Genomic DNA, 21,236 nt, shown 5'->3' with positions numbered 1-21,236 from the left:
CTTTATTTTCGTAATTTATGACTTTTTCCGTTCCAAGTAAACATTCCGAAAAAAGAAGTGAACCTTTACAGAACTACAAATCTCACAAGACAAAAAGACACTATACCTCTGATAATTTTACTAGTAAATTGAATTATTATACATTTTCACAATTTAGAAAAAAAAAACCCATACTTGTTTGATTATTGCAGAAAATACCCAGATAAGAAAAGCACAAAGAAAAGGAAGAGTCCCCCAAATATGAGCACAGCCTTCTGCCCAGAAGTGAGTGTATTCCCACCCAGCCCAAACTGCTGGTTCTGCGCAAACCCAGCGATCTCCACACTCTTACTCACAAAGAACCCCTGCGCCGCCCCGCACGTCGGACACCTCCAATCCTCCGGCAACTTATCAAACGGCAATCCCGGCGGCACCGGGTACGACGGGTCACCCATCGCCTCGTCGTATTTGTACCCACAAGACCTGCATTCGTACACCCCAGTGTTCAACACAGCAAACTTCTCCTCCAGCCGCCGCTTGTCGAACGTCGTTTCGAGTTCCTCCGCCGGCTCTACTGGGTCCACGGAGGAGGCGGGAGGGGGCAAGGTGGGTTCTTCTGAAGTGGGTTTGTCTTCCTTCGACACATCAATGGAGTTTGCAGACAATATGTGCGGTTTTGGGGGGATGTGAGTGAGAGAGAGTGAAAAAGTTTGGACCTTTGGGAGGAGGTGGGGATAAGGGAATTGGGTTTTGGGCTTTGGGTGGGAATGTTGCGGGAAAGTGGTTGAGAGGTGGAAAGAAAAGGTGGGTCTTGTCGCGCAAGCCATGGATGTCTGTAATTTCTCTCTGTTTTTTTGTCTGTAATTCTCAGAGCTTCTTTGTTGGTGAAAAGAAAGAAGAGAGAGAAAGTGTAGAAAGAGAAAATTGGGGTTAATTTGGGAATGTGATTGTTGTTGTTTGTTTATGCGGGTGTTTCAGTGATGTATGTGCATCTGGGTGGAGGAGAAAGGAAAGGGATCCATTGGAGGGCATATGCTTGCTTTGAAAGGAAGAGTTGGATAAGGTGGGGAAGGTGGTAAACTGTGGGTGGATCCAAGTTATTGGGCCGGGTTTGGGTTTGTGTCCAAAAATCATCAAACCCCAATAACCAATAAACCCAACCAAATACACAATAAATTAAAATTCTCCCCCCACCAAATAAGAACAGGTTATAAATAGATAAAAATTAAAGAGAGAACCTTTACTAGTGACATGAGCGAAGTATGTGTGAAATATCACACTGCAACTATTACACAAGCGGATGACTAATAAAAGATGGACGGATAGATACTGATGTTATTTATCTTTCATTTTCTCTGTATTTTGATAGTACACGGAATGCTCTATTTATAAAGCAACTCCAGCACACACCTTTTGAAAAATAGGATCTCCTTCATTTCCAAAGTCCACATTACTGTGTGGGTATTCATTAATCTACCAAGAGAACAATATTAGTAACTACTATATATTATATCACAAACGTCAGTTCAGCTTCTTACAAAGGGGTAGATCAGCATGTATTAGGAGTTGTACTTACGTTGGATCGGATAATAACATCATAAACGGCGTTTAAATTCTCAGCTGTTCAGGTTGTTCTACTTAAGTTTCTCTTGTACATATATTATTTCATGATAAACAACATCAATTCAATTTAACATTGATATTATTGATACAAAATCTATTATTTGACAAAAAAACGAAATTCCATCACACCTGAATGTCCCATCACAAAAAGTTAATTCAATTTCATAGGTGTTTTTTTCAGGAAGCATTAGGTAACAATTTCTCTACCAAATCAAGATTAACAAGCAAACTTTTCTATCCTATTCAACAACAAAAACAATCTTAGAAACTAAGCTCCTCCCTTGGACCTCAATTCCTCCAAAGCTGCCTTAACCTGATGCTGCACCAAATCCAACCTCTTTTCATAAGCCTCCAACTCCAAAATCTGCTGCTGCCTCCACTTCTCATCCTCCACCAATTCTCCGACTCCGCCGCCGCCGCCACTTCCCATTTTACCTCTCAAACTCAGAGGCATTGGATTCATAGCCAACCCTACTATCAACCCTCTCACATCATGACCATTATTCATGTTATCATCCACATTAGTAACGTTATTATTCTCATCAAACGATGTCGTTGGCCTCTCATGATCCGCAACGCTACTACTCGCCGCCACATTGTCCTCCTCCCTCTTCACCATGACATTATTGTTATGCGATTCTACGACACAATTATTTCTGGTTTTTTCGACGTTCCAAATCTTATGCGAAAGCTTGAAAACCGCATTGTCGTGTGCGTTTTTAAACCGGAACTCTTTCCCGGAGGAGTTGATTTCGTTCATTTTCTTCAGGACATTGTGGTACTTCCTCTTTAGTCTTCTCAGCTTTTCCACCATTTTTGTCTTGCTGCATTGGAGCTTTAACCTCGGTTTGATTTCGTCGTAAAACAACGCCGTTTCCTTAGCGGTGGCCTTGGTAATTCTGGTTTTTCTGGTGCCGTAGTAGTCAAGAAAGCCACGCAACAGCTCAAGCTCGTCCCCCTTACTCCAAACCCTCTTACCCCGCCGCTTCTTTTCCTCTTGGACGGACGTTAATGCCTCGTTTGCATGGTCAATATGCCGTCGTTTCGCACGGGGCTCGTATATTGTGAAGCTGTAGTCGGAGGTGGAGCTGGATTTTGGTTCCTCCACTTCGTCCTCATGCTCGGCCTCATGGGGTTCGTATGAAACGTCGTTTTCATCGTCATCGTCTTCATGATCATCAACATTGTGACCCTTTTGTGCTTGACGGACATTGTTGTTGCCGGGGTCATGATGACAAATATCATCGTCATAGTCAGATTCATACTCTGACGATGAATATGAAGAGGAAGAAGAGGAAGAAGAAGAAGACATGATCCAACTAAGCAGCGGCTGCCACGCCATTTTCGAAACAGGACTCGCAGACCAAACCAGAGATAGAAAGCTTGTTCTCGATCCTTCCTTCGGAACAGCAGCTTGGTCTGCGAGTTGGAGAGAATTATGGCATGCAGCTAGGGTTTGGAGATTTAATTGTATTTTAGGTTGAGATACCAGAAGGACAGATAGGTTTCCACAGTTAAGAAGGTTGTTGATAAGAATAGAGGATTAATTAAAGTGATGGTTAAAGAGGAATGGTGTGAATGGAGGAGAACAAATATCAATGGCTGCCGGCCACTGTCCGATAACGGCTGCGATATAGATGTAATACGATGTATTTCTTAGTAAATGTTATTTAGACACCAATTGTTACAATATCAATTTCTACAAAAATGGTTACAAAAATATTTTATTTAAAAATGTTTTCAATCGTTTAAAAATATTTACCAAACAAGCCCTAAGCCATATTATATGAAGTTGGTAATTAGAGTTAACCAACAAGTAAGTGCAATTACAAATTACAATAGCAATGCAAAGGGAAGTTGCATTGCACCCCCAAGGCATTGCCCTTAGAAAAGGGAAGTTGACGACTTACAGCAGGTCTTAGCCTTTTTTTTTGTTTTTACTGATCGCTAAAAAAAAAAGTCAGATCAAATCGGGTTATATTGAAAAAAATAGATTTTTTATTTTTATTTTTTATTAAATGATGAATTTTGTTAAATTAGGTGTCATATTAATCACGGATGAAATTTGAAACTACGCTGTTATACAAAAGCTCAATTCTTTTCACCACTATAGTAAACGGCAGCTTGCCAAAAAAATAAATAATTGGATCGATGAAGAATTTGCAAAACATCTACATTGATTAATTAACTCAAAGTGGGGTTAGCAAGTGGGGCCATACATGTAGCAACCGAGTTTGATCAAGGTCACCACCACCACCAAACTAGTCCACCATCGATCAACAGTCCAACACGTAACACATAAACTATAAGTCTATAACCATGTGTCGTGAACCAAGTTCCAACCAACCACCCACTTGACCCCTTCCCTCTCGCCCTAACCCCAACCACCCCCCCCCCCCCCCCCTCTCTCTCTCTCTCTCTCTCTCTCTCTCTCTCTCTCTTAAACGCAAATTTATAACCTCATCCCCCACCACCCGCCAATTTTACCCGAGATTCCCATAACACCCTCCCCCCACCACCACCGCCACGTCTAACATGGCCCCCGATCAGGACGACGTCGTTCTCCCCGAAGGCGACCTCTCCTCCTCCTCCCAGGACGATGAAGAAGAAGACGACGTCGTCGACGAAGACGAGGAAGAAGATGACGTCGAAGACGACGACGATGTTCTAAACGACGATGTCATCAACTCCGCCTCCCCTTCCACGTCATCCGCCGGCGCCACGGATTCTATCCCCGTCGCCATCGCCACCGCCACTCCTACCGTCACTGTCGCCCTTCCCGCTCGGGCCCCTCCCACCGTGCCTCTGACCCTCACGTCTGCTCCAACCACCGTAATCGCAAATGACGCCGTCTTGTCATCCGATCCCAAACGGCACCCCGCGCTGTCGTCCCAGCCGGAGGAGAAAAAACAGGCGGCGCTGGACGATTCTCGGAGACTCTTCCAGAGGCTGTGGACCGACGAGGACGAGATCGAGCTGTTACAGGGCTTCCTCGACTACACGACGCAGCGAGGCAGCAGAGGCTCGCATGGCCAAAACGACACCGCTTTGTTCTACGACCAGATCAAGTCCAAGCTCCAGCTCGACTTCAACAAGAGCCAGCTCGTCGAGAAGCTCCGGCGGCTGAAGAAGAAGTACCGGAACGTCCTCAGCAAAATCGCGAGCGGCAAAGACATCAGCTTCAAGAGCCCTCACGATCAGGCGACTTTCGAGATCTCCCGCAAGATCTGGAGCAATATCGGCCGAATTGGCGCCGACGAGAACGCCCTCGACGACGAAGATCCCCCTAGCAATCCTAACTTCGGCAGTTATGAGATCAAGGCCGAGGAGGCTGCCGGTTTCGCCGGCGATAAGAAGTCCACGCCGAGATCGCGCAAGCGCTCGCGAATACAACCAAGGTCCGACGAGAAACGGCCGCCTCCGCCGCTTCGTGGCGGTTTCGTTGAGCCGTCGCCGGTAATTAAAGATAACAACAACAGCACTAATATTAGTAACAATGGTGGTGGTAACAATTGTAGCAATTGCAATGTTCAAGGGTTGATTGAGGAGACGGTGAAGAGTTGTTTGTCTCCATTGTTCAAGGAGTTGCTCAGTAATGCAATGGGCGGCGGGCCGTCCAGAGGCTTCGGAGGTTTGGCATTCAATCCGATTCCCTTGAGCTTCGGTGGGCCACCGATGAACTTGAATTTCGGGGGCGGAGAAGTGGCGGATGACAAGTGGAGGAAGCAGCAGATTTTGGAGCTGGAGGTGTACTCGAAGCGGCTAGACTTGGTTCAGAATCAGATCAAAGTGGCATTGGACGAGTTGCGGTCCAATGGCGGGTGACCAGTCGATTGAAGGAAGACATTGATGGTAAGTTTGGGGACTCTTCACGAATCTTGAATTTTTTGTTCATATAAATTTGCTCCGTCTCTCTGATCAATGGTGCAGCAGGTGTTCGCATTTTACAAATTTTTCCGTCTTTGTTGGTTTCGTAGAACAGTTTTCGAATAATGATTTTCCGATCATTGTCTAGTTGTTTGATAGTTTTGTTCATACTCCTTAGACATGTGTATACGAGGTAGTGTTCTTTTCCTTCCCATATGTTCTTGTACATGAGATGTTCGTCAACATAAATTGATCAAGTTAGCATCTTTATGTATCGCTCTGGTCATGTTCGAAATTTGAAGATGTCATTTTGCGAGAGGGCAGCTCTCTCGTAGTTTCCATGACCGGTAGAGAAAGATCGGCGTTTCATGTTTTAGAAATCTCTTTATGTTTCAATGACCTGAACCTCTTTGCTCATGATTTGCAAGATCGGTGTATTCGACTATTAGTACTATGCAGATGCAGAGTCGTATACATATACTTGTGTTTGTGTTTGTGTTTGTTAAGCAAGGAGTTGTTCGTAGACATGTGCTGGTTTCGATTTTGGTTCGTAGCAAGGAGTTGGCCGTGTGTATCTATGCCGATCTTGGTTTCGATTTTGTGATCGAAACAATGTTGTATACTGCGTACTTTGGATTTCTTTGTTGGTTGTTTTACCACTGTCAACGCCTTCGAGAGACTCTACTCTAAGTTGGCTTTGTATTTTGCAACCCCGAGTTTGCGGCCGTGATGAGGAAACTAGGGTTTTGTTTCCGTCATCTGGTCGTTTCTGTTGGGAGATTAGTACGTCTACCAGAACCAGATTAGGATTTTCGAGCCGGAGGAAGTTGAAGTCGGAGAATTTTGTCGGAGTCACAGCAACGGCTGCACTTTCTGATACGAAACAATTGAATTTTGTCGTGAATTTGTGAAACGTCGTGTAATAATGACAAGGAGAATTAAGACTTCAATCAATTGTTTTGGATGTTTCACCAAGAAGGGAGCAATCGTGAAATCAATGCATGTGAAATTTCGACTTTGTTTTCTCAAATACCTGTTCGGCAATGACCGCGCTGTTCCCGTCAGCTTTCTTGATCTCCATGTGAGCCTTCTGGTAAAATGCAGTGCCCCTCAACGCGTCCGCAATGGAAGCATCGAAACCAATTGCTATGGCAGCTTCGGCTTTAGCTCCGTAAACCAACCTCTGTTCCGAAAGAGCAAAGACAGATTGTGGAAACCGTAAAACAGTATGATCTAGTTATTGTTTCAACGAAGTTAAGGGGTTTGAAAATTGGACCTTAAGTCTTGAAAGATGGATAGCACCAAAGCACATTGGGCATGGCTCACAGGATGCATATATTTCACAGTCCGAGAGCTCTATTCGATTCAACTTCTTACAGGCCTGTCCAAAACAATCGTCCCAAGATCAAATAAAGAACACCATAACTAAAACTTGTAGAAACCGGAACCAAGCGAACAAAACATGTTTGCTAAGATCTACGTACATACATACTCATAATGCTTACAACTCTACGATGACAATGCCGATCATACAAACCTTATCGTATAAATATTTCAAGCTCATTTGGTTATAAAAACTAAACAAATTGGACATGGCTTTAAGTCTTCCCTAAACCAACCAATATGCACGAGTATGCATAAATGCCCGAATGCTAGTACGGATCCAACAGTTTGGGCATGATGCAATGTAGTTATATATTAGTCTAACCTCTCTTATGGCAGTAACCTCTGCGTGGGCGGTCGGATCAGTATGTTTTAGAACCATGTTGTGACAGCTTACGACTATTTCATCATCGCGAACAATAACTGCACCAAATGGCCTGCCGTCTCCACAATCAACTCCCTTATAAGCTTCTCCAACTGCTTCTGTTAAGAATTTGTGATCTCTATCCTGTTCAACTGGTTGAACAATCAAAACAAAAGGCAAAGCATGATAAATACGAAGACCAGATCTGGTTGCAAAGTACCGCCTTTGTTTACATAAGACGGGTTTGGTGTTAGCTTCTTGATGTGCTGCAAATGCAGAGGCCACAGAAAGGGTTCCGTCTTGCGCTTCCACCGCTGCCAAAAAGAAGAGTAGCAATGAATAACCTAAGCACCCAAAATTTCCCAATTACATATGGCAAACTTCCAACATTTCTTACGACCCTCAGAACTTTACAATTAATATACAAGTTCCACGACTTATCTTCTGATAACATCTTAAGGGAAACAACGTTGTACCCAATCGAGGGCCCGACCAGTTTTAAGCTTTCATACATATACATAGTATTCCTAGTATTTAGGTGAAAAGAAAAAAGAACAATATGCAAGTGAAATATGCGGAAGAAAATTCCATAAAACAAAAAAATTTGGAGTAACTGCACTCGGAATATATATCAAAGTAATTATCGTTTGGCACTATAAAACCGACATTAAAATGAAGTCCCCGAACAAATGCTCAAGGACGGACACAACATCCACGTTAGGTCGTTAGTTCTTTCGTCAAGCGATTCATTGTACCTAGTCATTGCGAATTCCGACCATGGAATTGCATTTGATTATTTCAAAAGCATTTCAAGTACATTGTATCTAGAAATTATAGGATCATTCCAACTCGTATAACCTTACTGTTAAGGTCCAAATTCCATTCTTTTAAACTCGCATTGATAGGAGGAGGGACCTTGCATGGGCTTATAAGAGGTTGGTCTATAGTCTACTCTCTATATTGCCAATTGGTTTTACGGTGGAACCCAACTTTCTTCACCCTAAACTCCACCGAAGCAGGGTGTTTCGTATAATCATTCTGATCTGTATCCTTTCGATCATACAATCATCACAGAAACAAATTAAAACATTGCCCTCTTTTGAATCTTTTGCTGTCGAACTAACATTTTAAACTTTCTACTCTGTTCTAAAACCAAGGCAAGTCTTGGATTAAAAGGCAGTGGAAGCACTTGCAGTTGCAACATGCAAAACATCCACTGATTTTCTGGGCAAAGTGATCCGCACAATTCCAGACTTACCCAAAAGAAAATATGCAAATCAGAACAAGAAAGGATCCCAAAACCACAGTTTGAAGTAAAAGTTCAGAACTTTCAAGTTCTACCGGAAAAAAAAAACGGTAAAAATCCAGAAGAAACAATCACATACACTCAGTTCCCAATAGATTGGACGGACATGCATGATCGAAGAATTACCCAACAAAGAAAACGATGAGTAAAACAGTAAAAGTAAAAATGGGGTTAGAAAGAAACGTACCGTTAGCTTCCGCCATTGATGGGAAATGGGATTGTGTGGAGGAAGAAAGAAAGATCAGAGGAACGTGGAAGGAAAGGAGAAAGAAAGCGAAGTGAGAGATGGAGAGATTGAGAAGATGAGAGAGCTGTGATTTGTGATAGTCCACGAATTATTATATATATGTAGTTGTCGGTGGTAAAGTGCGAGAAGGAGACTCAATGGAATGGAAGTGCAAAAGAGTGAGAGCGACAAAGACACGACATGCCGGGCTGTTGGGCTGTGATTGTGAGGAGAGATTTACATGCCATTAGATTGCGTCACGGTAGCGGTATTTTGAGTTTACCACGTGTTAAAGTGTTGTTATTTTATCGCGTCACAATGAGTGATTGATTTGAAAATACGTGACTGTAATAATATGAAGAGATTCTTCTAGTTGCACTTGAATTTGTCGTAAACGAAGAGAGATTCTTACAGTCACTTAGTATTACGGTCTAATGATATTCCTCTCTACTTGTAAGTGAGAGGTCTTAAGTTCAATTTTCGCCAAAGACGAATTTGAATCACATAATTGCTAGTCCATTGTGAGTAGATAATATCAATTATTCAAAAAAATAAAAAATATTCTTACATACAACCAACCAGTTTTGACATGTCAACTACCCTGATTAGAATTTGGATCTAAGGATTTGCCGTAAATAAGGGCAACTAACATGTACCTCCAAATGATTTTTTAGATTTCATGCTTGAGATCATTTTTCCAAACCTTTTGTTGATGTCATGATTAATTATTCTCTTGTTCGTAAAACAATAATTGGATGACAACTGAATTCTCCTTATTATAATACATACATTGTTAGTGGCCCTCTACCACAATGGTGAAAAAGAGCGTTCTTGTTGCACCACGACATGCGTTCGAATCCCGTTTGCAACCTAATCTAACAAATATATCATTTGACAAAAAAACAAAACAAAACAAAAAAAAACAAACATTTCACATTTTAAGGCAACTAAAAAATTTCCATTACACAAAAATAATCAAACTTGGAGATCAAGAAAGCTCTACTGCTGCCCTAAGTAGTAGTCGAAATTCGAACCCTAATACTCTTCAGCAAGCACGGCGCATCGTTTTAATGTCAAATCCTTCTAGGAACTGTAGCCCTTCTGCAATTTAACCATCCCCATTGCTGTAATATTTTTCACCTCAATACAGTTGAGAAAATCTTTTCTCGCTTTCTTCATGATCAAGCTTTCCTTTCGCTTTCGGACGGGACCGTCGTCGCCACCGCAGGAGCTGCCGGTGTTACTTCCTTTGTTGCTTGATGACGACGGAACCTCATCCTCGCTTCTTTTTCTTTTGTTCCATGACGATGACGGAACCTCTGTCTCTTTGCAAATAACAACTCGCCGGCTTTGTTTTCGCAAAGCTTCCTCTTTATACCGCCTCTTCAACCTCTCGGCAGCCTTCTTTTCGGCCTCGTCGAGTTCTTCCTTCTCCTTTGAATCGTACAGCTCCATCCATCTGTACCTCACATTCTCCTTCTTCATCCTTTTGCTCGCCGCATCAGTCCTTAAACGCCCGAACTTCTGTTCGTAGAATTTCCGCCACAACTCTTCGGTAACTGGACTCAAATCTCTACCTCCGCTACTCTTCTCTACTTGCCTCAACTCCCCGACCGTACATTGTGGTAGGATTTTCTCCAGAACACTGAAATCTATGTCGCTAACATTACCGCCGTTGCGGCGCAGTAAATCAGCCACCGTAGACGGAGGAGCTGCTGCCTTCGCTTCCACATCCATCTCTCTCTATGCTCACAATTAAGAGTAATTGAAGGTCTGAAAAATAGTATGCAGTCTTGCGTTCATACGCTTTAATTTATAGGCAACGATCAAGTGCGGTTTCCTTTTCCTGTTGGGAATAGGAAATCCTAGTAAAAGGTGGCTTGTTTTAACTTTTATGTTTTTTATTTACTTTTTTAAGTACTCTTACCCCTACTGCATCTAAGAATCCAGATCCTTGCCGAATCCTCTTTGTGAGGATTCCGGATATCCGTAAATCGTGTACATTAATCGTACATCGTGCGGTCAGAAATCATTTTAAATATTTTTGTTTAAAATTAAACACAAACAGTACTTGATAAAAATTAAAGCACGATATACAATGAACGAACACGATTTACAGATCTTTAGAATCCTCACCAATAGAATCTGAAGAGGATCCTATTGGTACATCTAAGAATTTGCGGTAAACTAGGAGCAATGGACATGTATCGAAAAAAGTTTCATTATCTATTTTATTAGTTTATTCTTTTTATGCAAGTGATATTCTAATTAATTCGACCTAAACTACGAAAAGAGAGATTCAAACTTAAGTGTACATAGAAAAACACGCTGTTCTAATCACCGAATTCCCAAAATTGACAAAGGAAGGATCCTAGTTGGGTAAATAATCCGGTTTCCTTTTCCAGTTGGGTAAAAGGGATCTCCAAGATTGACAAATAATCCTAGTTTGATTAGGAAATCCACACACCAAAATTTTTATATGTACCGATAATACAAGTCACGTGGTCTCATATTTCGGGTCTTATAAATATATCATATACTACTTTGAACAACTAGCTATTGATTTCTTCAATCTTTGTTTTGTTTTTACTCTTTCTCTTGAAGTCTTTGAGTATTTTTCTTCTCGTTAGACTCTTACCAACAGAGTTACAATGCAGAAAGACGGAGCAAAGAGGAAGGCCAGCCGGAAACCTACTCGGCCATTGCAAAAGCGGGTCAAAGCCTCCGAACCCAAACTGGAACCCCAGCACTTGGTGGAGGAGCCCCGAAAACTGAAAGACATATGGAAGGCTGCGTTTCCTGTCGGAAAAGGCTGGGACAGGATGGACTCCGTGCACAAGGAGTTCAAGTGGGATTTCTTCAATCTCGAACGCGCATTTGAAGAGAAGGGAAAGCTGAATCATGAGGTTATTGGTAACAATGACAAGGTCTATCTGTTCGGCACAGTCGAATGTCATTTTCAGAGGAAGGATGAAGTTGTAGTTCCTGTTGTATCGCCTTCCCCGCCATCAGATGACATGGGGATTAAGCCGGTGAATGGAGCAGATATTAGGGTTCCAACGAAAGCGTTGAAGATGGATTGGATTCCATGCATTCCTCTGTACAAGAAAGATTCAGCCACCCAAGTGATGAAGTATCCTCAAATATTTGTCTTGGGTTGCACGGAAAGGAGAAGTGACGCTTCAAACTGCACGAAGGATGAAAGTTTCGTGAAACGTCAGTACTTCTTTCCGTGTTTAGATGATCACGAGGAGGAAGAAGATGACTGTCGGGTAGGAGGCGAGGAGGATGAATTTGCCAAGTTCATCATAGAGGAGACGATAGGAGGAGACAAGGAATTGTCTCCTGTTGTAAAAGCTGGCTTGAAGGAGTATGTGGAGGACATGCTATTTGATGCAAAGAGAAACCATGGAGAGAACGAAGTTAGTAGCAGTAGTGTTTTTTCATTCATCCGAGCGATACTAAGGGACGGGAGATGCAAATGCAAGCACTCGGACGAAGGGACAAACACTCTAAAGCGCTTGAGCCGGGAAGAGGGTTTCAGAAATAGGACGATGTACAAGTTCTACCGTGTGCAAACACCGGAAACTCCCGACATTTCAAAAGCTAAATATCGATTCATCAACAAGTACTACGGCACAGCTCTTGAGGTTCTGTAAAACAAGATGCCAAATCCTAAAGCATGTGTTGAAGTTCAATCACTAGTTAATCAGTGCAATGAGTCTGAAAACTTCATCAAAGAGTTTTATATCCACGACTAAATTGTCGTTCATTAGAAGATTAAGAAGTATCTTCGCTTCGATATCACGAATAAACGAAGGTCGATGAATAATCTGAAATCTGTTGCTACTTAATATGATAAATCTGTCCTCATCATAATACTGATATTCGGGAAAAAATAGGAAGAAAAAAAAAAAAAAACTAAATATTAGATGGCTCTCTAAAATCCACAATGACAGGCAAAATCTTTCATTTTAAACGCATCCTAAAGGCAAAACATGAACAAAAACTAGAACCGAAATCACTAGCCCTCATTTCTTCTTTGTCTTGGCAGCATCTGAAGCCTTGGTCTGCACAAAAAAGAACAAAATCGTTGTAAGAAGCAAGGTAATGAAATCAAACAAGAATTACACAAGGAAATAATATGTCACTTTCCTACCTTCTTTACTCCTCGGATCTTCTTGGCTCTGTTCTTTCTCTCCTTCAATTGCTTCCTTGACTTCTCTACTTTAGTATCAAGTCCGTTCTGCAATATCAAAAACGTTTTTAGTGGTATGAACTAATGGAGGTTTGAAGCAGAACCGATGAGAAAAATTACTATATACTAAAAAACACAGTATGAAACCAACCATGAAGAGATGGAAATAAAAAGGTTTGGGGGTAACATGACCATACTTGTGCTCCCACGCTTAGTTTAGTTTGTCATTACAAGTGACGTACATATGTACTCATGCTCAACTACTAGTGAACGCCAGAAAAGAAAAGATACCAAGAGACACATTACCAACAAAATACCACTTGGAAGATACATTGATAAATCCGACCAATTAACAATCAACAGCTTTACAATTCTTACTGACTTAACTTAGATTAACTCAATGTGTCCTAGGGTTTACCCGTGTGTTCATCAAATCACTTCAACAAAGCTATCTACATTTCTAGCGCTGGCAATGTCCTACGGTTTAGGTAGCAAAAATGAAATTTGAATAGATGAACTTATCAGTAAAATCTGGACTTACCCTGATCAACCTGTACTTGGGTTCATACTTCTTTGCATTTTCAACAGAGTCATAAATCAATCCAAATCCAGTAGATTTGCCACCACCAAAGTGAGTCCTGAACTTGAAAACAAAGATTGCATTCGGGTCCTTGACCTCATAGAGTCTTGCCAGCTTCTCCTTCAGCTCAGCCTTCACAAAACCAACACACCAATTCATTTAATTAGTGACCAAGCACATAATTCACATTATTGCTATCCAAGTATCCATTACGAGAAAGAAAGAAAAAAGGTCATTTCAAAACAGTTATTTTACAAGCTCTAGTTCTTCGTCAAACATAACACCATTGATTGAACAAAACATACTGTGACAAATTAAGATAAATAAATAGCCAAAAAAGTTCTGTAACCATACCTTGGAAACATTTGGCCTGCCTGGATGAAGAACATCAATGACCTACATGGAACAAAAGCAAAAATTGAATTACGATTAACCCCGTAAGAGAAGATTATCACGGAAAGCTGACAACACGAAAATCTAACAAATCATTTCAAACTCGTATTTTTCACTGAACTCCCTTCAATCCAACATAAATTCAAGTTAAAAAAAAAAAAAAGAAGATCTGACCACAGATAATACAAACCAAATTATTAACAAAAACCAGTTGGGTGACTCAGAATTAAGTAAAAAAATAAAATAAACATAATCGGATCAAAGCATCCATATTTACGGTGAAAAATCACAAAAAAAAAAAAAATATATATATATATATATATATATATAATGCTAACCAAATTATAAATAAAAAACCAGTTGGGTGAATACGAATTACATAAACAAAACACATATCCAGATCAAAGCATGCAACTTTAGGGAGAAAAATCACAAAACTAACGAAATAAAACAGCGTAAACATCGCTAACAAGTACACTAAAAAGTTAAAGATATAAAACCCAGTTAAATACTAGAGGCAAAAAGTAAGAAATTATGGAGGAACTCACGAATTGCTTGCGAGAGAGAAGGCGGTTGGTCATGAACTTCCTGGTTCGGATGGTGACGGCCTTGTCCGCCATGGTTGGTTTTGATTACACCCCAGAGGGCAATGAGGCGGAAAATGCAGTAGTCGCGGCAGCGGAGGCACAGAAAGTTTGAGAGAGAAGGAAGAGTTTTGATTTTATTGGATTAGGGTTTTAGGAGGATAGAGATTCGATGGGTCTGGGCCGAGCTACATTTAACTTTCTTTTTTAATTAAGGCCAGGTCCAAAGGGTCTAACAATTCTCCGGTCGGACTTGGACATCAAGCCCTGATTCGGGTTGCACAAGAAATCAGTCTAGAATTCAATTAGGAGTGCAACTCGAAGGGATTGGACGGACTAAAATTCCACTGATGATAACCCATTCTTATAATTTTGTTTCGAGACCGAATTTTATCAAGCTAGCAAAAATATGATCCCAACTCTCAATCAAACCCAAAACAAACTCGAGTAACACAAACACCTAAAAAATTGTACACAATTTCTTGTATCGTCAATATGTACAAAATGAGTGAACATTTGTATACATACTAGACATTAAACTTGGTAAGGCAAGGCCTGAATTCAAGGAAATTATGGGCTACAACTAGCCGTGTCACTTCATTTCCATGACCGAAACACAAAAACTTCTCAAATAAGGCAATCGTTTTAGACAAGAGCAACTTATATAATACGAGTACATTTGTTACGTAACGTTTACACGAATTAAAAACTTACACGTGTTTTTATTTCATTGACACTAAATGCCACTATAGAAGTGTGTCATGTCAGATTAGTCCTCCTCCTAGGTCTATCCGATGAGTCTTCAACCGTTGAATCTTGATCCGACCCAAATTGCACCCCTCTATCCAACAAAATATAAAATAAAAGTCACGTGCAAAGCACAATCTATCTTCATGAGTTCATCCATGAAAAGACAAAGACACGGAGGAAGAAGTTTGAGGCGGAGATTGAACGAACCAGACGCCAAAGCCGCGACAGCAGCTGCTATCTCCTCCCCATAAAATCCAATTCTCAAAACAAAAACCCGTCCACGCTTTTGATTTCTGAATTCCAAAAACGCTCGACTCGAATGGCGGCAACAGCTTCATTGATCCAACCCAACCCACTGAGATGGAACAAGCGCAATATCCTCCCCCCTCTCCGTCCCCTCCCCACAAACCCAATCAAATTCAAAAACTTCAATTTCCAAATCCAAAAACTCCCCTGCAAATTCAAAGTTCAATGCTTTAAGCAGCTACCCGAATCAAAATCTCGGTCCCTGGAAAACCCAGCACACCCAGCAACAAACCCACCAAACCCAATTGGGATTATCACCGGAAAGCTGCTGAATGCTCTGAAGGCGTTGAGAAAGCCGGCAATGGCCGCCGTGTTGTTTGGTCTGCTGCTGATGTCCAACCCGAATTTGGCATTGGCTGCATCGGGCGGCCGGGTCGGGGGACGCTCGTTCTCGTCTTCCTCGTCGTCGTCGAGGAGTTATTCGGTGCCGAGGACTTCGAGTTCAAGGCCCGATTTTTCGTACTCCGCGCCGTACTACGCGCCTTCCCCGTTCGGTTTCGGTGGCGGGGGAGGTGGGTTTTACGTGGGGCCGGCAGTTGGGGTCGGAGTCGGAGCCGGGTCGAGCTTCTTCCTGATATTGACGGGCTTCGCGGCGTTTGTTTTGGTTTCCGGGTTCCTTTCGGATCGGTCTGAGGGCAGTGTGCTTACTGCTACAGAGAAAACAAGCGTTATCAAGCTTCAGGTATGATTGAATGCTTGTAATTTTCGCAAGGCAGTGGATATTTCAGAATATTTTGTTTGTATGTATGTGTGTGTGTATATATATGTATGTATGTATGTGTATGTATATGTATATGCAATTTGAAATCCTCTGTAAAATTAGAGCTCCTTTTACATACGACCCATGACTTGTTAGGTTGGAAATTTGTTCGTTTATTGAAGTTTAATTGACTCGTTTTCCCTTGATTGCATTCAATTAGGAAGTTTATGTTGAAGTGGCAAATTGTGGGAGTTTTTGCCTTTTTTGGTCGGTACATGTTAAAGGAAGGGATGATTTTGCTACAAATAGAAAAATTTGGGGATTAAGAAATGATATGGTTGTAAGTAAGCACATTCTAGGATGGATGTTTATAGATGAATGAGCATTTGGGGATTGGAGAAAAGTGCCACTTGAAAAATACGGCAGTATTTGTAAAACATATCACCATCGACTGGCTTTAACCTCGAAATGGGGATAAGTGTAGGGGATCATACATACAATTTGGAAATTTTTTGATATTTAGTGCTGTAATCTCACTGTGTTGACTAAATTTTGGAAATGTGATGTGCACTTTATAGACTCTTCTGTTGGATTGCAATGAACAATGTATCCTCTATTGTTTCACCTTTACTTCTTTAAGGTTGGTTTGTTGGGCATGGGACGAACACTCCAAAGGGATCTTAATCGGATTGCTGAAACTGCAGATACTTCTACCACTGATGGTTTGGCCTATGTTTTGACAGGTGAACCTATATATATTATTATTCATGCACACTCACATCATATAACTGAGCTCTTAGAATTGGTTTTTTTATTATACCAATATTTAGATTTATTGCCATACCCATAATGTCAAGTTACGATCTTTTATTACACTGAATGTACAGCTCCTACGTTCTTCTGGCTACGATTCTTTCTATTCTTATTTATTACTTTAAAGATCAATCATCTCTCAAAGGATTGATTATTGGATAGCTTGTTCTGGACTTCCCTATAGGTTCTGCAGAGGCAGGGGAAGGGCGGGTTCAAAGCCCTTCATTAGTATTATCTTAATTTTTTATTACTTTTGTTATTCTGATGCAAATTTTACTCAAATTGTAGAGACAACACTAGCTTTGCTACGGCATCCTGATTATTGCATCTCCGGCTATTCATCTGTAAGTTCATAACATCTGTTAGAGTACTTGGTTTCTTTCTGGTGTATTGTTGTGGTTGCCCACCATTGTTAGAGAAGGTGGAAACCCCTAGGAAGAGATGATGATAAATCAAAGGAATTCATATCTCTCTTAAGACATTTGGCACTATAAAGTATAAGATAGTATATGGCAGTGGCAGCTACTCATCAGATAACTTAAACAGATTAGGCTAATCTTTTAAGGATTGAAACTTTTGAATTTTGATGTCTCGTGCACATATGTAAAGCTTTCATACAATACCTAATGGTTCTGCCTCTCTTTAGACAAATTGTGGGAGGCTGCTTGATCTATGATGGTGAAACCGTTACTATTGTTTACCATTCTAGAGGGCCGGTGGTATTCTTTAAAAGGATTATAATAATTCAAGGGAACTCTGATACTCAATAAACTAATTGCAAACCAGCGTTGGTCTGGTGGAATAATGTCTGAAGTACGACCAGGATTGGAGTATTTCTTGTAATTGCTTATGGATGTATCATGTATGGAGTAAAACATAAAGTATAACTTAATAAAAGTATGAGGATTGTGAAGGACATGGATTATAACTTTTGTCATGCTTCTAGGTTGCTCTAAAACGAGGCATAGAGGATGCAGAGAAACGCTTTAATCAGCTTTCTATCGAAGAAAGGGGCAAATTTGATGAAGAGACACTTGTCAATGTGAATAACATAAGAAAGCAAAGCTCTACAAGCCGGAGTGCTAATGGATTCCGCAACGAATATATAGTGGTAAGATCAAGTTGGGATAGCCTGTGTTAAACCACATTTCCAGTTTTCAGTGTCAGTTATTCATAGTATACCAAAGGACAAACCCGTGTTGCTTGTTCACATGTTAAGCTCTGAAAATTCTATTAAAATCAGTGTTTCCATCTCAGCATTGTTACCAAGGCCCCGCTGGCCTATCATGGAAGTATTGGTGAATATGAACGTTTGGGAATAGAAATGTTAATATTTGACCTCATTTCTGACTGAACTTAATTCAGATAACAATATTGGTGGCTGCTGAAGGGGTGCATAAGTTGCCTGCCATCAATGGCAGTGGTGACTTAAAGGAAGCGTTGCAAAAGCTTGCATCCATTCCGTCGAACAAAATAATGGTAACAAAAACATTATACTGCATGGAACTTGTAAATTTATCTTTTAGATCTGTGCTTGATACCTATACGTGTTGTTCTTTTTCCTGCAGGCAGTAGAGGTCTTGTGGACTCCTCAGAATGAAACTGACACTCTGTCGGAGCGGGAACTACTTGAAGACTACCCACTTTTGAGGCCTTTATGAGAGAACACTCAGGTGACCAGGCACAGTCCTGCAAGAGGCACAACTGAACTATCCTTCAACGGGGTTGTACTGAATCATTGATGAAAGGCCATTTCGTTAAGGTATATATCCGCGATGTACAGAAATTATACATGTATAAGAATCAGTGTCTTTTCGAATTATACTCTATACAGAGGCTTCTACAATTAGTGTGGAGTTTGGCCGTGTTAACTACAATCATTTGCATGTAATAGAGGTGTACTTTGCAAATTTAATGCAACAAAAGCTACAAGTCCCACTCAGTATGAGCTTGTAGAGTGGTTTTGCAAAGGTTTCTAATGGTTTGGTTCAATAAGTGGTTACATCTGGTTAGTTATTAGAACTTCTACACCTGGGATGCAATTATTGTGGCAGTATCCTATCCCAAGTGAATCACACGCTGCCGATGTAGGAAAATTAAAATACATTATAGTATTGATTCGCTTGGGATAGCTCCACAATGGCATCCTGGATATAGGTGACTTTCCTGCATTGGCAATATGTGAATCACTTGGGATACCTCCACAATGGCATCCGTGGCGTAGGTAAGTTTCTCTGCCATCCAGGAGTAGAACTTTCAAGCACATGGGGTCATTTATGTGGTGTTTCAAGTCAATCACATACTGCCAATGTGAGGCAGTTAAAATGTGTAGCAGTGCACGTTGATTAATTTGAGATACTATCACAGCGGCATCACAGACATAGGTAAGTTTCTCTCGGTTAAGAGTATGAAAAGGACAAGTCAAGGGTTGGACTAGGACTAGGCTTTAGAACTAGTTTCTTCCATCATGTGTTGTGGAGTTTGCCTAACATTCCTACCATTTTCGGACGTGGGAACTGCATCACAATGGCACTTTTTATAGGCTTCTTTTTTACCTCTTTCGGCGGTAGCCTGTAGGGTTGGAACTTGGATGGAGATAGGCTGTTGAAGTAGTGGTAGGGGAGTTTTTGGGTGGTGCTTTCTTGCAAGAAACACTTTTTAAGTTCTTTTCGACTTCAAAAATATTTCGCAAAAAACATTTGCAGTCATTTTAAAAACACTTTTAAACGAGATTTTGACATTTCAGCAAAGTTTAAGGTTCAATGAGCTGAGGTGGTGGAATGAACTGACCTTAGACATTGAACTTGGGTCTAGCCAAGTTGAGCAAACTACCACTTCGGTTGAACCCAAGTGGTCCAACTCCAATAATTCTCTTCACGAATCATGTATTCATGATGGTGTCTTGTGCCAACCCATGAAGTGGAGGTCATTTTCCGAATCAACCACAAGAAAGGTTGTGTTTTTAGTTAGCACTTTCAAGTTTCAATTTCTAATGACACTCAAACGCTATATTTTGATGAAGAAGATCCTAAATTCAAATCTCGTAAACCACGTTTACTGATCTATATTAAAAATAATAATAATAAATAAATGAACTCCCAGTTGTGAGGGTGGGTGATGGTTAGGAGTAAGCTAGAGATCCAAAGAATCTATCAGAACCCTTCTTTCTGAATTAAAAAGTTGTAAAAAGGGAACTAATTTTTGCACGCATTTTTTCTAAAAAAGTAACTTATTATTTCTTCTTTCTAAATAAAAAAAAGTTGTAAAAAGGGAACTAATTTCCGTACACATCTTTTCTAAAAAAGTAACTTATTATTTTTTGAACAAACAATATTATCTAAGTTAAGAGGGAGAGGTGGGCTTAACCCACAATGGGCGGTGGGCTTAACCTATAATGGACTAGCAATAATGTAGTTCAAATTCGCCTTTGACTAGAACCGAATCTAAAACCTCTCACTATACCACTAAACCGCAATACTAAATGGCAAAAGTAACTTATTATTGAAATCACATTTTAAATATTCTATGTTGGAGCTAGGAATATATTCCAATTTCATTACTCTCCCTCCAAGTTTGAGTTATCCCAAAAAGGTCCAAATTGATTTTTGTGGGTCTGCAATCCATCTCAAAATAAGTAAAAACACATGACTTGAATCCCACTTGAGCAAACTTTACATCACCATCGTATTATTTAAGTGAGAGAGATTCTTGTGTCTCTCTCACTCGTCTAAAAGTGGCAAAGCATGCAACCCTTTCAATCGTTTAAAAGAGGAGGAAACTTTGGACAGGGTGGAAGAGATTCTTGTGTCTGGTACTCGAATTAGGTATAATGTTTGAACTAGTTCTCTTCTTAAATGACTCAATTATAAATAAATAAAAAATTTGAAAACCCCATTGATTGATTGTTAGGGAAGGGTCGTGTGCATGTGGATATCCTGTCTAGAGTACCGTATTGAGATTCTTTTCAAATTTTTGTATTCGGAATTCAAGAATCAAGAAATTTGAATCACTGATTTTTAATCTTACGATCCTTGTTAGTTCATATCAAAGATTCGGATCTTTCTCTTCAACGACTCGAATCTCCTAATTCTTAAGCTTCAGACACAGAAATTCGGAGGCAATCTCTATTCTAAAAGTACCCCTTTATTTGGAGTCAAATTACCA

General features: G+C 40.6%; 8 protein-coding genes across 10 annotated transcripts; 3 read left to right on the top strand and 5 right to left on the bottom strand.

The window, feature by feature from the left end:
• Positions 1 to 109: 109 nt before the first annotated feature.
• LOC103954439 (rubredoxin) lies at positions 110 to 1,027 on the bottom strand. Its single transcript, XM_009366274.3, has one exon. It carries the CDS (start codon positions 804 to 806, stop codon positions 183 to 185), a length of 624 nt encoding a protein of 207 aa, XP_009364549.2. The 5' UTR covers positions 807 to 1,027; the 3' UTR covers positions 110 to 182.
• Positions 1,028 to 1,713: 686 nt separating this feature from the next.
• On the bottom strand, positions 1,714 to 3,145 carry LOC103954492 (probable transcription factor At5g28040). The gene has a single exon (XM_048568269.1). The coding sequence runs from the start codon at positions 2,942 to 2,944 to the stop codon at positions 1,871 to 1,873; it is 1,074 nt and encodes a 357-aa protein (XP_048424226.1). The 5' UTR covers positions 2,945 to 3,145; the 3' UTR covers positions 1,714 to 1,870.
• An 865-nt stretch (positions 3,146 to 4,010) lies between these two features.
• On the top strand, positions 4,011 to 5,743 carry LOC103954440 (probable transcription factor At3g04930). The gene has a single exon (XM_009366275.3). The coding sequence runs from the start codon at positions 4,138 to 4,140 to the stop codon at positions 5,425 to 5,427; it is 1,290 nt and encodes a 429-aa protein (XP_009364550.2). The 5' UTR covers positions 4,011 to 4,137; the 3' UTR covers positions 5,428 to 5,743.
• A 646-nt stretch (positions 5,744 to 6,389) lies between these two features.
• LOC103954490 (guanosine deaminase) lies at positions 6,390 to 8,868 on the bottom strand. Of its 3 annotated transcripts, XM_048568509.1 has the most exons (5): positions 8,710 to 8,868; positions 7,471 to 7,530; positions 7,178 to 7,368; positions 6,746 to 6,850; positions 6,390 to 6,652 (listed from the first exon to the last, which is right to left on the bottom strand). In XM_048568509.1, exons 1-5 carry the CDS (start codon positions 8,723 to 8,725, stop codon positions 6,464 to 6,466), a joined length of 561 nt encoding a protein of 186 aa, XP_048424466.1. In that variant the 5' UTR covers positions 8,726 to 8,868; the 3' UTR covers positions 6,390 to 6,463. The 3 variants fall into 3 exon arrangements, with proteins under 3 accessions (XP_048424466.1, XP_048424465.1, XP_048424467.1); XM_048568508.1 differs by having other exon boundaries at positions 7,178 to 7,530; positions 8,710 to 8,867; XM_048568510.1 differs by lacking the exon at positions 7,471 to 7,530 and having other exon boundaries at positions 8,710 to 8,842.
• A 963-nt stretch (positions 8,869 to 9,831) lies between these two features.
• LOC103954489 lies at positions 9,832 to 10,485 on the bottom strand. Its single transcript, XM_009366323.2, has one exon. It carries the CDS (start codon positions 10,483 to 10,485, stop codon positions 9,832 to 9,834), a length of 654 nt encoding a protein of 217 aa, XP_009364598.2.
• An 882-nt stretch (positions 10,486 to 11,367) lies between these two features.
• LOC125469993 (protein HEAT INTOLERANT 4-like) lies at positions 11,368 to 12,407 on the top strand. Its single transcript, XM_048568308.1, has one exon. It carries the CDS (start codon positions 11,400 to 11,402, stop codon positions 12,405 to 12,407), a length of 1,008 nt encoding a protein of 335 aa, XP_048424265.1. The 5' UTR covers positions 11,368 to 11,399.
• Positions 12,408 to 12,577: 170 nt separating this feature from the next.
• On the bottom strand, positions 12,578 to 14,628 carry LOC103954436 (40S ribosomal protein S24-1). Its single transcript, XM_018649216.2, has 5 exons — positions 14,468 to 14,628; positions 13,881 to 13,922; positions 13,488 to 13,658; positions 12,908 to 12,994; positions 12,578 to 12,818 (listed from the first exon to the last, which is right to left on the bottom strand). The coding sequence occupies exons 1-5, from the start codon at positions 14,537 to 14,539 to the stop codon at positions 12,780 to 12,782; spliced, it is 411 nt and encodes a 136-aa protein (XP_018504732.1). The 5' UTR covers positions 14,540 to 14,628; the 3' UTR covers positions 12,578 to 12,779.
• Positions 14,629 to 15,483: 855 nt separating this feature from the next.
• On the top strand, positions 15,484 to 19,046 carry LOC103954435. The gene is made up of 6 exons (XM_009366269.3): positions 15,484 to 16,241; positions 16,900 to 17,002; positions 17,361 to 17,416; positions 18,019 to 18,183; positions 18,438 to 18,551; positions 18,641 to 19,046. The coding sequence occupies exons 1-6, from the start codon at positions 15,573 to 15,575 to the stop codon at positions 18,731 to 18,733; spliced, it is 1,200 nt and encodes a 399-aa protein (XP_009364544.2). The 5' UTR covers positions 15,484 to 15,572; the 3' UTR covers positions 18,734 to 19,046.
• The last annotated feature ends 2,190 nt before the right edge of the window (positions 19,047 to 21,236 follow it).

The sequence above is a fragment of a genome, unplaced genomic scaffold (assembly GCF_019419815.1).
Source record: "Pyrus x bretschneideri cultivar Hongxiangsu unplaced genomic scaffold, Pyrus_bretschneideri_v1 Contig48, whole genome shotgun sequence".
Classification (NCBI taxonomy): Eukaryota; Viridiplantae; Streptophyta; class Magnoliopsida; order Rosales; family Rosaceae; genus Pyrus; species Pyrus x bretschneideri.
This window is presented reverse-complemented; position numbering and strand designations above follow the sequence as displayed.

Coding starts and splice junctions, on each gene's coding strand:
- LOC103954439 (XM_009366274.3), bottom strand. CDS start 806: ATGGCTTGCGCGACAAGACCCACCTTTTCTTTCCACCTCTCAACCACT.
- LOC103954492 (XM_048568269.1), bottom strand. CDS start 2,944: ATGGCGTGGCAGCCGCTGCTTAGTTGGATCATGTCTTCTTCTTCTTCC.
- LOC103954440 (XM_009366275.3), top strand. CDS start 4,138: ATGGCCCCCGATCAGGACGACGTCGTTCTCCCCGAAGGCGACCTCTCC.
- LOC103954490 (XM_048568508.1), bottom strand. Junction 6,851..7,177: donor AGGTTACTGCCATAAGAGAG/GTTAGACTAATA, acceptor TGTTTTGGACAG/GCCTGTAAGAAGTTGAATCG. Junction 6,653..6,745: donor TCCATCTTTCAAGACTTAAG/GTCCAATTTTCA, acceptor CTTTCGGAACAG/AGGTTGGTTTACGGAGCTAA.
- LOC103954489 (XM_009366323.2), bottom strand. CDS start 10,485: ATGGATGTGGAAGCGAAGGCAGCAGCTCCTCCGTCTACGGTGGCTGAT.
- LOC125469993 (XM_048568308.1), top strand. CDS start 11,400: ATGCAGAAAGACGGAGCAAAGAGGAAGGCCAGCCGGAAACCTACTCGG.
- LOC103954436 (XM_018649216.2), bottom strand. CDS start 14,539: ATGGCGGACAAGGCCGTCACCATCCGAACCAGGAAGTTCATGACCAAC. Junction 13,923..14,467: donor TTCTCTCTCGCAAGCAATTC/GTGAGTTCCTCC, acceptor TGTTCCATGTAG/GTCATTGATGTTCTTCATCC. Junction 12,819..12,907: donor AGATCCGAGGAGTAAAGAAG/GTAGGAAAGTGA, acceptor TTTTTTGTGCAG/ACCAAGGCTTCAGATGCTGC.
- LOC103954435 (XM_009366269.3), top strand. CDS start 15,573: ATGGCGGCAACAGCTTCATTGATCCAACCCAACCCACTGAGATGGAAC. Junction 16,242..16,899: donor CAAGCGTTATCAAGCTTCAG/GTATGATTGAAT, acceptor TACTTCTTTAAG/GTTGGTTTGTTGGGCATGGG. Junction 17,003..17,360: donor TTTGGCCTATGTTTTGACAG/GTGAACCTATAT, acceptor CTCAAATTGTAG/AGACAACACTAGCTTTGCTA.